At 41.6% G+C, this 14107-nt stretch overlaps 1 protein-coding gene across 1 annotated transcript in view; it reads right to left on the bottom strand.

The window, feature by feature from the left end:
* Positions 1-14107, bottom strand: part of Cfap46 (cilia and flagella associated protein 46) — a 122579-nt gene that overhangs the window by 94113 nt on the left and 14359 nt on the right. The window contains exon 9 of the mRNA XM_045132205.1: positions 13719-13818. Coding sequence (XP_044988140.1) covers positions 13719-13818 — 100 coding nt within the window. The remainder of the gene's footprint in view (positions 1-13718; positions 13819-14107) is intronic.

The following is a 14107-nucleotide window of genomic DNA, read 5'->3' as shown; positions in this document are numbered from 1 at the left end:
TAGAAAAAGTCTGCTTCTTTATCTCTGTCTTCAGCTGTAGTTTGCACAATCAGAGCAGTGTGCTACCCAGGATAACTATCTACCATATCTCTATGAGGACTCTACCTAAGACTTCAGAGTTCTGAGGTTCTCTGCACTGGCTGTAAGGAACAGGAACATAGCACCTGAAGAGGGCTGTCTGGTCTGACCACCAGAACAGCTTCTTCCCTGGTGTGGTGGTTTCCTAGTGTACTTGTGCCTATAGGCACTCAGCAGAGGATTCAAGGACATCTGCCCACCCCAGAGCTCTGTGCACTACTCCCTCCTCCTTAGTCCTACTGTCCTGTGACCTGTAGCTGCCTTACCTACACCTTGTCACCATTAGGATTCACTTGGGGTCCCTTTCAGGTTGTCAAATGATACAGAATTCTGTGTCCACCTCTTCAGTCTTATTTTTCTTCAATACTGACCATCCAATGCTGTGAAGATTGTATTTTCCTATTTCCTGTTTGGTTTGAGCTGCTTCAAGTTTGATGACAATGAGGCTCCATCTATGCTGCCTGGGTTAGAAGCCAGAATCCAATCACTCTCCCACATTGCCAATTCACCTGACTTCCTTTAGGAAAATGGTGCCTTATTTCTAGAAAATTGTACATAATTATGTGTTTATTGTTATTTTACTAAGATGTCCAATGCTATGGCTTAGTACTGGAAATTGAATCCTTGCTTCTTCCTCTTGGGGAGCTTCTCCATATTGCACCTGAGAGTGGCTTGGCACTTGTACTTCCAACCATGGAGCCCTACAGCCCACACAAGGAAGAAGCTGCAAGCCAGACGCTAGCCTTATACCCTTAAGCAAGATGTAGACATTTATGAGCACCTCTGAGGTTCTAGGCTCTATGCCAGGAGGTGGGGACACAAATCAGACACACACCATTTTCAAAGAGGCTGTATTCCAGAGGTGAAGGTGGATGATAAATACAGTGTGATGCACACTTAACAGAAAGGTGTATGAGATTTCACCAGAGAGGAGTGGCAAATCTGCCTTGCACATACCAAGGAACAAAAAGTAGTAGATGTCCTATGCCAAATTGAGACATCCATTCTCATAGATGAGACTGAAGATGTTTTTCAGAAAAGTAAATAGAGCAAACAGAAACTGGTAAGAATGTAGAAGCAGATTGACACTGACATGCTGGTTAAATGGTGAATACAGAATCCTTTACTCAAAATAAATGAATAAATAAAGATGTCTTTCTAAAGTATGCCCAGAATAATTACAACTAAGAATGACAAACCCAACTCATTAGAGAGAGGCCTGGAACAGACTGACAAGGAGAAAAGAGGATGTCTCAACTCTCCCCTGCCACTGAGTTAAAAAGACACCCAGTGAGAAGACAAAGGTACCCTTATCAAACAGGCCACAGCATCACCCTGAGAGTACAAATCCAGGAAGACAGCTTCCCAGAAGACATGTTAGTAAGAGGGTGCCTCGGTGGGTGGGCAGAGAGGAGGCCTGTGGGTGGGCAGTGGTTCCAGGAAGAGCAGATATAGCAGGACATACTCTGGGAGGATGCAAATGAAAGCTGTGTGGACACCTGTAAGTCTTCTTCACAGTCCTGCCTGGCAGTAGCAGAGCCATTCCTATTACTCTCATCTCTCTATGCACAGGGAATTGGTGTCATTCTAAGACCAGCGTTGTTATTACTATATTTTTCGGGTGAAATCCAAGGTTCATGGAGAGAAGGAAGCTACTTGGTTGGTGTATTAGTTACTTGTCATGTTGCTGTGACAAAAATGCCCAACACGTACAACTTAAAGAAGGAAGGGTGTATTTAGGTTTACCGTTTGAGGGAATACTTCCCATCACAATGGGGAAGGCATGGTGGCAGGATCATGAAACAGCTATTTACATTTTGTCCACATTCATGAAGCAGAAAGAGATGAAAGTTGGTGGTCAGCTCACTTTCTCCTTTTAATGCAGTCTAGAACTCTGGCCCATGAGATGCTGCTGCTCATAGTTAGGCATGTCTTCCAACCTCAGTTAACCTAACCTAGAAACCCCATCACAGATATGCTCAGAGGTTTGTTTCTATGGTGATTCTAAATTCTATCAAGTTGACAACTGAGGTTGACTATCACAGTTGGTGACAGGTACCAGTATTAATTAAATCTTAACAGTGAGCATTCTCTAGTTATGAATATCAGTGAGCTCACATTAGGACAAATTCTTAAATGCAGAAGAATTAGGCAAAAAACATCCACCACAGCCCTTTATGAAATAAATAAAAATCAGATATAATTTAACTGTTCAGTAATGTGGATCAGTGGAGGCAGGATGCATTACTACTATTGTTAAATATTATACAGCACTTATGTGAGCTGAAGGAATGGTAGTGGTTGCATTGTCTATGTTAGGGAGAACAAGAAGTCTGAACATGGAGTTTAAATGAAGGACGAGAATGACACCAGCCTGATTGATGCAACTTTAGATGTTTACATTGCCTAACCCTCACTCCCCTTACCTAACAATGCCCTCAGCCATAGTTTTCCTGTCAATCTTATTTTAGAGACAACCTGATTCCTCTTATGATGACAACACATTCTCTAATTGATTACTTCCTCCATTCAGTCTCTGTCCCCTCATTAATTAGCTTCTCTGTTTGGTCCCAGCTCTCCCTTGAATTCCTCAGTCCTTTGTTCCCTGTACCCCCTCCAAAAGGAAAAAAAAAAAAAAAAACTCTATAAAACCCCAAACTATCTAGACTTAAGCTGGATGTTCTCTCTCTCTCCTCCATGAGACAGCCTGGCCACTGGGGCCCCCCAACAAACAGCACTTTGCCTCCCTCAGAGTGGCTGTGTCTGGTCCTCGGTCTTTCACAAACCTTACATCTGGTGCCGTGACTCAGATTGGATTCCTGGTTGCCCTCTCGATGGCCAGACTTTTCCCCTGACCAGTCTGCCAAGCTGCCACTGACCATCTGAAGACCTTGGACAACATGCCAGGTGCAGGCTTCCTCACTCTCTACAATTTGGCTTCATATCTCCTCCTTCCTTCATCCTGTCCTCCTCCTCAGTAAATGTCCCTCACAGGCTGGCCTGCTCTTGGTGGTATACTCCCTCTCTCTTTCTCTCCTCTAAATATTCCCTCATACTCCCTTCCTCAGTAAGTGTCCCTCACATGTTGGCCTGCTCTTAGAGAGGAGATAAACTCCCTCTCTTGTATGCCAGGCCACATCCCTCCCTCATGCTTTTTTGGCCTCCCTGGGTCTTGAGAAATATGTACTCTCAACACCTCAGGACTCTCTCTCTCCAGCCCACCAAGCCCTAAGGGATGCCTTTCAGCCTGGTTTGCTGACTTTGGGACACTCTCTTGCTTCTTTCTCCTCCTCCTTCCTGAGGCTCTTGGAGAGAAACTGATATGCAGCTCCCCCTTTCTCCTCCTCCTCTCTGCTGAGCTCCTTTAGTCTCTCTCAGCCACCAGGGGCACACAACAACCCAGTGCAGCTTTGAGGTCCCACAAGACTGTCAAGACTGGCATCCACATCAGCTCTGAGTGCCCGACTGCCTTGGGCATGAGTGGCACTGAGCCACTGTAATTTCCACACTCCTGGCTGGGTCTCCCAAGCCACTCTGATCTGTGTGCCCCTGGCTCAGCCCCTGCTACCACCTCTGTGGTGCCACAAAGAAACAAAAACACCTTGCTACCTTCTCTCTCTCTCCTCTCCACCTTCTGAGATCTCCTCCTTCACCACTAATTACTCACTCCTTCCAGAGCACACCTTCCTTCTCTCCCCTCTCCTCCTGAAATCTCATCCTTCAGTGCCAGTTGCTCACTCCTTCAAGAGCACAGAGACCTGCCTTGCCCACTAAGAGGTCAAACAGCTGTCAGACTGACTGGACAGCCTTTACTTATATGGGAAGTGAAGACCCTGTTCACCCCACAGGCCAGTGGGTCATATTGCTGTTTCTCCATGTAAACGCAGCTTGAGCTCTGGTTCTTTCTTCTTATTCTATTTCCTTCCTTTCCTCCTTATGGGAGAGCCTCCTCCTATATTCTCTCCTTCTCCCTCTTATCTGAAATGGGATATCAGACTTCCAAAACTGTTCCTACTAGCCCCCTAGCTTATCTCCTTCAAAACTTAAAGAAATTAAGGCTCCAGGATAATATCAAACCTCACCACTAAGTTTTTATTGCAGTGCAGCCTGGCCTCAATATAAATTGGATAATTTATATTGAAAATGGTATTTTTGATTTCCAAATTCTTACTGATTTAGATAAACTGCCACCACAAAGGCAAATGGTCTAACATTCCCCATATTCAAATATTTTTCTCTCTACACTCCTGTCTTTGTCTCTGCTTTGCTTGCCCTACTCACCAGATTCTTCTAGCCAAGGTGAGACAGACCCCATTTAGATAAAACAAAAATTAATAAAAATAACTCAAAAACAACTGTTTTAAAGTCTAAATGATTGTTGCATGAATGTTTTTGATTGAACATTAACCTAAATTTCAGATACTGAAGACCAGTACTAGTCTGTGAGAAAAGCAGACTCTGGCTATACTTATTTATTTCTACAGCAATGCTGTGATACATAGATTCAAACAACATGTACAGTTACACTGACAAGACTCCATGTGGTACTCTGCATATGGTAATATACTGTGTGTGGGATGCACAAAAACAAGGCTATGACCCATGCTAGAGGACAAACAACAACAGGATGGTGGCAGAAGAGGCCTCATGCCACGGCCAGATACACAGGCTCAAAGAAAAAGTTGGATCCTAAAGTCTGCCAGGTAAGGCTAAAATCCAGACATCTAGGGATTAGTAGGGTTGCTCAATGTTTAGAGATAGTCATTAATGATTGTTTCTACTTCACTATAATGTTAATTATATTAATTGTAATATGCTGTTTAAATTCATGTTAAGCTGGTTTCTGAGAAATAGGTTGCCCCCTCCCCTCATTCAGACCCCAAACAAATTTAAAACCATGTGTCATCCACACCTTGTCCTTAAGCTAATTGGCCTATTACCTCTACACTAGAAAAGGGAAAATGACAAGCAGCATATAATTTTGGCTATTTCTCAATTTCTCTCTTGTTTAAAGTCACTAAAGCCTTGTTAGAATACAGTTCCCAGACTTAAACTAAAGATAACAAACAAACAACAACCAGATCTAACTAGGCTTTACAAGTTAGAATTTTATGACTTAACAATATGAATAGGTAATCTTAGTTTGTTATATCATAAATATACTTCAGATTTGTCATTACTAATAAAACCGTTTCCAGGTGTGTTATATTATCTCCAGGGCACTTGTCAAGTTTTACATGCATTTATAAATCCATGCTTTTAAAATGTGTTTCATAGAGCCATTCTACATGTAGTTCAATGGGAGACAGAGATACCACCAGTGAAGATACTCAGCAGTAGACACTGCAAGCCTTATAATTGGCCAGCCAGGCCAAATGAGCCAATGGGTGCAACAGTGGCAAGTCTGTCATGGTGGAAACCAACTGCCCTCCAATTGGACTGGAGGCCTGCTCTATGGGAGGGAATATATCCCTGATACTGAAAACTTAAAACAGGGGTAGTCATGAGTCCTAGGGGTGTAACATCTGCTGATGTCTGGCTAAATGCACATACTATGCTTATCAAACTGCCCAGTAAGCACTTCTCTTAATATTTATACCCTTATATTAACATTATTCTCACTTTGGGTACAGAATCTTCTCTTTTCAGATGGCAATGACCTTGGGACGACTCATAAGGTATCATAGTACTGGAAAGAAGTGACTGGAGTACTGAGTGACATCTCGATCACACCTTCCAAGGTTCAGGGTCTATTGTGAAAGAGGTGGTGGAAAGAATGTAAGAGCCAAAGGAAGGGTAGGACTCCTTGCAATGTGCTCCCTCCAGACACAAAATGGCCTGGATATCCATGACCTCATAGTGCCTGACACTACCTACACAAGACCATCATAAGAGGAGGAAAAGATCATGACATCAAAATAAAAGAGAGACTGATTGAGATGGGGAGGGGCTATGATGGAGAATGGAATTTCAAAGGGGAAAGTGGGGGGAGGGAGGGTATTACCATGGGATATTTTTTATAATATGGAAAATGTTAATAAAAATTGAGGAAAATAAATAAATAAATAAACATTGAGCATCAGGAGGAGACAAAAGGGGTCTAACATTCCTATTTACATTTCAAAAAAATTGTGTTTCATAGGATTATTTTTAAAAAGTCTCAAATCAGCAGGTTATAAAGTCTAAAATTTGACACACTGATGTTATTTTGCTCATGGTGACAGTTACAAAACTGTCTTCAAACATTTAAGTTGGTAATGCTTCTATGTTAAAGTTTTAACTACAAAATCCTGACTCTGAATACAATTAATATTTATTTGTTAGTTACTGATTTTTCATTTATAAAATCAATTCTACTATAGAGCCATTTCATCTATAAGTCATGTTTTATAAAAAAAAATATATAATCCAGGGTCTGGAGACATGGCTGAGTGGTTAAGGCACTTGCCTACAAAGCCAAAGGACCCAGGTTTGATTCCCTAGATGAGCCAGGTGCACAAGGGGGTGCACGCATCTGGAGTTCATTTGCAGTAGCTGGAGGCCCTAGCATGCCCATTCTTTCTCTTTCTCTCTCTCTCTCCACACCCTGCCTATTTTGCTCTCTCTCTCTCAAATAAGAAAACTAAAAATATTAAAAATATAATCTAGCTTCAGTCATTTAACTTTTTTTTTGTTCACAATTTTTGGGCCAAAATTAGTTGTAATGTTAAAACTTATTATTTATAAACAATGTAATTTAAACATAAACTATCAGATATCTGGTCAAAGCTTCATTTAATAGTCATGGGTAACAAGATTAATGAGACATAAAATTGGTTTCTGTTAATCAAAGTAACCCTGAACAAAGTGCATGACACTGATTGTTATAGATTTCTCAATCAGGATTAAGTTTGTGATTAATCTAGTTTAGACAGGAAGATTAAAGTCACTAAAATGTGCACAGGTATATAGATATATTTATAGGTAATTCCAAGTTACTGTAGCAGACAGATTCAGGTTCACTGAGATGAACTTCCAGACCAGGCACAGTTATGGAGGAAGGGATATTTATTGAAGCCTACAGATCCAGGGGAAGTTCCATAATGGCAGAAGAAGCTGGCCTGCCTTCACAGGACCAAGCACAGAGAGAGAGAAGTACAAGCCTAAAGGTCAAAAGCCACACAGCACAGCACACTTCAGGAACTCCAGCTAGGTACACTTTGCATATCTTTAGATTGAAATCTGAAACCCACCACCACACCTAAAGATCCACCCAGTGACATTGCCTCCAGCCAGGTGGCTGCATAATGCAAACTACAAACAAATAAACAACTGAATATATTGGGGGTCATCTATTCTATTCAAACCACCACAAGAGTTCTTGGTTTTCAACTTTAAAACCAGAAATGCTTGTTTATACCTGCTACAATAGTAACCAGAGGTTTTTAAGAACAAAAAATTCAACTCTGATTTTACACACTCAATTAAGAGGTCAAAATTTAGATGTGTTTAACGATTATTACAATAACTTAATTTCTGACAGATTGCTTGATTTGAGTATGTTGATAGAACAATATAAAATGGTTATAAAAATTACATGGGTAAGCCAGGCATGGTGGTGCACATCTTTAATCCCAGTACTCAGGAGGCAGAGGTAGGAGGATTGCTGTGAGTTCAAGACCACCCTGAGGCTCTATAGTGAATTCCAGGTAAGCCTAGGCTAGAGTGAGACCCTACCTCATAAAACAAACAAACAAAAAACCCCAAAAAAGTTATACTGATAAAAGTTTACTTTTAATGGCAAAAGCCATTGTTATTTCTCTCATATTCAAGTTCAGATCCTCCAATGTATGAACAAAACTTAGGGCTCTCACCAGGGCACTAAAACTAAATATGGAAAAAACAGGTCTGATATTAAGGTCCCTGATCCACTTGGATTTGATTCTTGTGCATGGCGAAAGACAAGGATCTATTTTCATCTTTCTAAATATAGATATTCAGTTTTCCTAGCACCATTGTTGACAAGGCTGTCTTTTCTCCAATGAATATTTTTGTCAAAAATCAGATGGCTGCAGCTTCCTGGATTAATATCTGGGTCCCTTCCTTAATAACAGACCTGAAACTCTGAAATTGCTAAAGGAAAAAGGAGGGGAAATCCTTCAACATATTGGCATAGGTAATGACTTTCTGAATATAACCCCAATTGCTCAGAAAATAAAACCACTCATCAACTACTAGGATCTCATGAAATTACAAAACTTTTGTACAGCAAAGGACACTGTGAATAAAGGAAAGAGACAACCTACAGAATGGGAGAAAATTTTTGCCAGTTACACATCTCATAGAGGATTAATATCCAGAATATACAAAGAACTCAAAAAACAGAACAATAAGAAATCAAACAACCCAATCAAAAATGGGCTATGGAACTAAATAGAGAGTTCTCACTGGAAGAAATACAGATGACATATAAGCATCTAAAAAAGTGTTCTACATCCTCAGCCATCAGGGAAATGCAAATTAAAACTACCTTGAGATTCCATCTCTCTCTTGTCAGAATGGCTACCATCATGAAAACAAATGACAATAAATGTTGGCAAGGTTGTGGTAAAAGGTGAACCCTATTGCACTGGTGGTGGGAGTGTAATCTGGTACAGCCATTGTGGAAATCAGTGTTGAGGTTCTTGAGACAGCTACAAATAGATTGCCATATGATCCAGCTATAGCACTCCTAGGCATATATCCTAATAACTCTTCTCACTATCTTAGAGATTCTTGCACAACCATGTTTATTGCTGCTCTATTCACAATAGTTAGGAAATGGAACCAGCCTAGATGTCCATCCACAGATGAATTGATAATAAAGATGTGGTACATCTACACAATGGAGTTCTATTCAGCAGTAAAGAGAAATGAAATTATGAAATCTGCAGGGAAGTGGATGGATCTGGAAAGGATTATACTAAGTGGGGTAACCCAGGCCCAGAAAGCCAAATGTCACATGTTCTCTCTTATATGTGGATCCTAGCTACAAATGTATAGACTTGTGTGTGATCTGGAACCAATAATCAGTAGCAGAGGCCCATAAGCTAGAAAAAGGCTATAAGGGAGGGAAGAGAGGGAAGGTCTTAAGAGGATGGTATTGTAAATATGTAAGGAAAAGAACAGGTTGCTGGGAAGGGAAAGGTCTAAGAGAGGTCAGGGGAAGAGATCATATAAAAGAAAGATGGGGGAGGGTCAATCAAAATTTAAGATCTTCTGAATAAGACATTTGAAAAATCTACTTTTTTGAATAATGGCACATCAGAAGCCATATATTGTTACTCGAAAATTTTCAGTGCCTGGGATGGGATACCTCCCAGTGAGTCATTGGCCAAGGAGGTCTAAGTTGCCTCTAAAACATTACAGGCTATTGCCAAGGTCCTTGGTTCCCCAAGAGAAAGAGATGGTGAGACTCTAGTGCTGAAGATTTCACATGCCTGAGTGGCAAAGTCACTGAGAAATCAAGGTGGTGCCGAGCAGAAAACCTTCTCCCTGTAGGCCAGCCAATTGAAAGCTGGAAAAGATGCACTGTATATAGCCTTATGGGAGACAGAAGTCATCAGTGGTGAAAACAGTGGCCACTGGAAACCTCAGGTTTGGCCAGACAGGCCAAATGACGAAACTAATACAATAGTGGCATGTCTGCTCTGGGGGAAACCAACTGCTCACTAATTGGACTGAGGGCCCACTCTATGGGACAGAATATATGCCTGGTACAGAAAACCTAATCAAAAGCCTATGGCAGAAAGTGCAGGGGAGGGGGACAGAGGGTATTACCATGAGATATTTTTTATAATCATAGAAAATGTTAATAAAAATTATGAAAAGAAAAATTAATAAAATAAAAAAAATCTCTTAAAAAAAGCCTATGGCAGGGGAGGTCATGAGCCTTAGGGGTATAAAGCCTGCTCTTGTCTGGATAAATGCATATATTACTTTCAGCAAATTTCCCTGAAATCACTACACTTAATGTTCATATTCATATATCAATGTTACTCTTACTTCTGGTTAGAGAAACTTCTCTTTTCAGATGGTGTTGTAGTCTGGTTCTCATTGCTGGTAGAAATCACCCAACCAAGAGTAGCTTCTGGGAAAAAGAGATTTATTTTGGCTTACAGGCTCAAGGGGAAGCTTCATGATGGCAGGGGAAAACAATGGCATGAGCAGAGGGTGGACATCACCCCCTGGCAAACATAAGATGAACCACAGCAACAGAAGGGTGTGCCAAACACTGGCAAGGGGAAACTGGCTTTAATACCTGTAAGCCGGCTCCCAACAATACACTCCCTCCAGGAGGCATTAATTCCCAAATCTCCATCAGCTGGGAACCTAGCATTCAGAACACCTAAGTTTATGGAGGACACCTGAATCAAACCACCACAGATGGTGATGACTACTGAGATGATCCAAAAGGCAATATAGTGCTGAGAAGAAGGGATGGAGTAGTGTCAAGCACTGAAACATCTCACACCCTCCAAGGCTCAGGGTCCATTGCAGAAGTGGTGTCGGAAAGAATGTAAGAGCCAAAGGAAGGGTACCCCTTATTACATACAACTGTCCAGACAGAATTTGGCCTCAATATCCAAGACCTCACAGTGCCTAGCAATACCTACAAAAGACTATCATCATAATAGGACAAAAAGATGATGACATCAAATTATAAGAGACTAATGGACAGAGGGAGGGGATATGATAGAGACAGAGTTATGAAGGGGAAAGTGGGGAAATGGAGGGAAATACCATGGTTTGTTGTCTATGAGTACAGAAGTTGTCAATAAATATAAATGGATTTCAAGGCTGGAGAAGATAGTTTAGTGGTTAAGGCATTTGCCTGCAAAGCCAAAAGACCCCAGTTTGATTCCCCAGGACCTATGTAAGCCAGATGCACAAGGTGGCACATGCATCTGGAATTCATTTGAAAAAATAGATTACAATCAATATCTGGTTGCAAAAAGAGAGCCAAAACAGAGGGGAAACCCTTAATGCTTCCAAGAGTAGGGAAGTCACATGGTCAGCATGGCCCTGACTCATCCCAACAGATGGCACAAATGCTGAGAGCCATAGAGCTCCTCCTAGGTCCCTAGAAGTCTCCCTTAAAGAGCCACAGTTGACCTTCAAAATTACAATATAAAATTAAACTCTGGCCACCTAGTTGGTCTTAAACACTCAATTGAAAAAATTCAGCCAGGGGCTGGAGGGATGGCTTAGTTGTTAAGGCACATGCCTGTGAAGCCTAAGGTTCCAGGTTCGATTTTCCAGGTCCTCTGTAAGCCAGATGCACATGGTGGCTCCTGCATCTGGAGTTTGTTTGCAGTGGCTAGAGGCCCTGGTGTGCCCATTCTCACTCTCTGTCTCATTCTCTTTCTTTGTCTCAAAGAAGTAAATAAAAATCAAACCTTTATATATAAAAAAGAAAAATATAGCTAGAAAGTAAGGTATATCTTAAAAATTTAATCATCACAGCCCACACTGTAACTTTAGACAGACATGATCACTTGACGAGAACCAGTATAGACCATACCTTCTGGTAAATTTCTAGATCTTCATGATCATGCCTGTCATTTCTGGTAATAATTCTGCTAATGTTGGGACATGGTGTGTTTAACTGCAATTTTTTTTTGTTTGTTTGTTTTTTTGTTTTTCAAGGTAGGGTCTCACTCTAGCCCAGGCTGGCCTGGAATTCACTATGGAGTCTCAGGGTGACCTCGAACCCACGATGATCCTCCTACCTCTGCCTCCTGAGTACTAGGATTAAAGGCATGTGCTACTATGCCCTGCTTAACTGCAATTTTAACCTTGTATCCTCTCATCTACAGTTAGCCCACACTCAGTTCTGTGACAATCCAATTACATTTACCTGAATTCCTTGGATTGGCCTCCAAGGCCTGAAATGCTAATGGAACCCTGAGTTCCAATGGAGGCAACTTAAAACCCTAACCTCATCCAAACTTCAACTTTTTCATGTTACCTTTCTAGACAACTCAAACATTGCTTTAGACTCATGCGCCCTGCTTAGCTCTACCCTTCTACCTCTACCTAAACAACTTACACACTTCTGTCTAGAAACCTGAGAAGAGTTTATCTACCATAACCCCAGAATTTCACTATCTCCCCTTCCTGACCCTGACCACACATGGTATCTATAGATGGAAGCTCTTATAGCATCCCATAGGGGTCCCAAATAACAAAATATGCTGTTTTTTCAGATGACCAGATAATAGAGACTGGCCCATTGCCTAAGATAAATACATGCCAGAAGGCTGTGATTGTCACAGTCCATTTACCTACACTACTAAAACTAAGCCCTTCCTCCTCTATAGCAGCTCCAGGGCTGGCTGCAGGTGTTCTGGGATACAGCCTAATCTATTACCAACAGCTTTTCCACAGAATCGAGGACAGCCATTAAGGACTCTGCTATGGCCCTTCACCTGCTAAAGCAGCAGCTCACTTCATTGGCATCAGTAATCCTTCAAAACTGTTGAGCCCTTGACCTCATCACAGCTAAAAAGGGAGGAACCTGTCTCTTCCTAAATGAGGAATACTGCTATTATATAAACCAACTGGGTAAAGTAGAATTAGAGATTATTTTTAAAAGTTCCAAATTCTGATCTATCCTGATGCCCCACTGTCTTTGGAACTATTTGTCCTTGGCTACTGTCCTTACTCAGGCTATTAATGGGGATATTTCTTTTACTCTTGATAGCCCCCAGTCTTTGCAAATGAATACAAAACCAGATACATAATCTCACAGATCACCCATTCAGCCTACTTTAATTACCCTATCACTCTTCCACGCAGTACCAACTTTTAGTCTCCTCAGATTTGACTCCCCATCGCCGGTTCTGAGGGCACTTGCCAGACGCTGACACCAGCATCCCCTAAAACACTTGACCATGCCCCCCTTACATCAGGAAGCAGTAATGAGAGATGATCACACCCTTTATTCTTAACAAAATGCTGGAATTTTAGGTAGGACAAGAGTCCCAAGGTGGAGTCAAGATTAAAGAAGAGAACAACCGAAGCCTGAATGATGCAACTTTAGATGTTTACATTGCCTAACCCTTACTCCCCTGACCTAGCAATGCCTTCAGCCATAGTTTTCTTGTTGATTTTTATCTTAAGAGACAATCTGGCTCCTCTTCCAATGGCAACTCATTTTTTGATTGATTATCTCCTCCATTTGGTCTCTGTCCCCCTGATTAATTAGCTTCTGTTTGTTTGGTCCCTGCTGTCCTTTGGATTCTTCAGTCCTTTTTCTCTGTACCCCCTACCAAAGAAGAAAACCTCCATAAAAGCCCAATCTATCAAGATATGACAGCTGTTTTTTTCTCTCTCCCTCCTGTAAGACAGCCTGACAGCTCAGGGCCCCCAATAAACAGCTCTTTTTCTTCCTCAGAGTGTTTGTGCATGGTCTTTGGTCATTCACTAACCTTACAGTCTAGAGCCAGGAACAATGGTGAAGGGGAAGACATAGATGCAAAACAGCAGAAATATTTTCAGTGTGACTGACTTCACAAGAGCCATTTGATAATGATGGGAAAGCCCTTACAGCCCGGCAGCCATGGTCTCACGAGCTGCCTGGTTTATCCTCCATCTACAGGTATCCTTAAGCCACTTACTTTGCTTTCCATTTTCTTCAGGTCTGAGAGGCAGTTGCTGGCTATCTCCTCACACTTCAAGTTCAGAGAAAGACGGGCTAACTCAAAAATCAAAAGGATTCTGAAAGAAAACAAACAGGCTCAGTGAAGAGAGAAAGAGTACACCTGCTCAGCAAAGGAAATGTTTGTGTCTATTCTACCCTGATGGAGGTGGGAACTACAATAAGACATAAAGAGATAAGGCAGAGTCAGTTAACAAGGTTCAAGACCCACCAAGCTATCCCAGCCCAGTGCTCTCCACAGTGCTTCATCCCTCTGTGTCAGACACACTGTCCTCAGCAGGTCTTCAGGCCAAGCTCAGAGCCCAGGAGGTCAAGGCAACACTGGACCATCACAATGTCTCCTTGCAA

The sequence above is a fragment of the Jaculus jaculus genome, chromosome 1, assembly GCF_020740685.1.
Source record: "Jaculus jaculus isolate mJacJac1 chromosome 1, mJacJac1.mat.Y.cur, whole genome shotgun sequence".
Taxonomy (NCBI): Eukaryota; Metazoa; Chordata; class Mammalia; order Rodentia; family Dipodidae; genus Jaculus; species Jaculus jaculus.
Note: the sequence above shows the minus strand (reverse complement) of the source record. Positions and strands in the feature narration are given on the sequence as shown.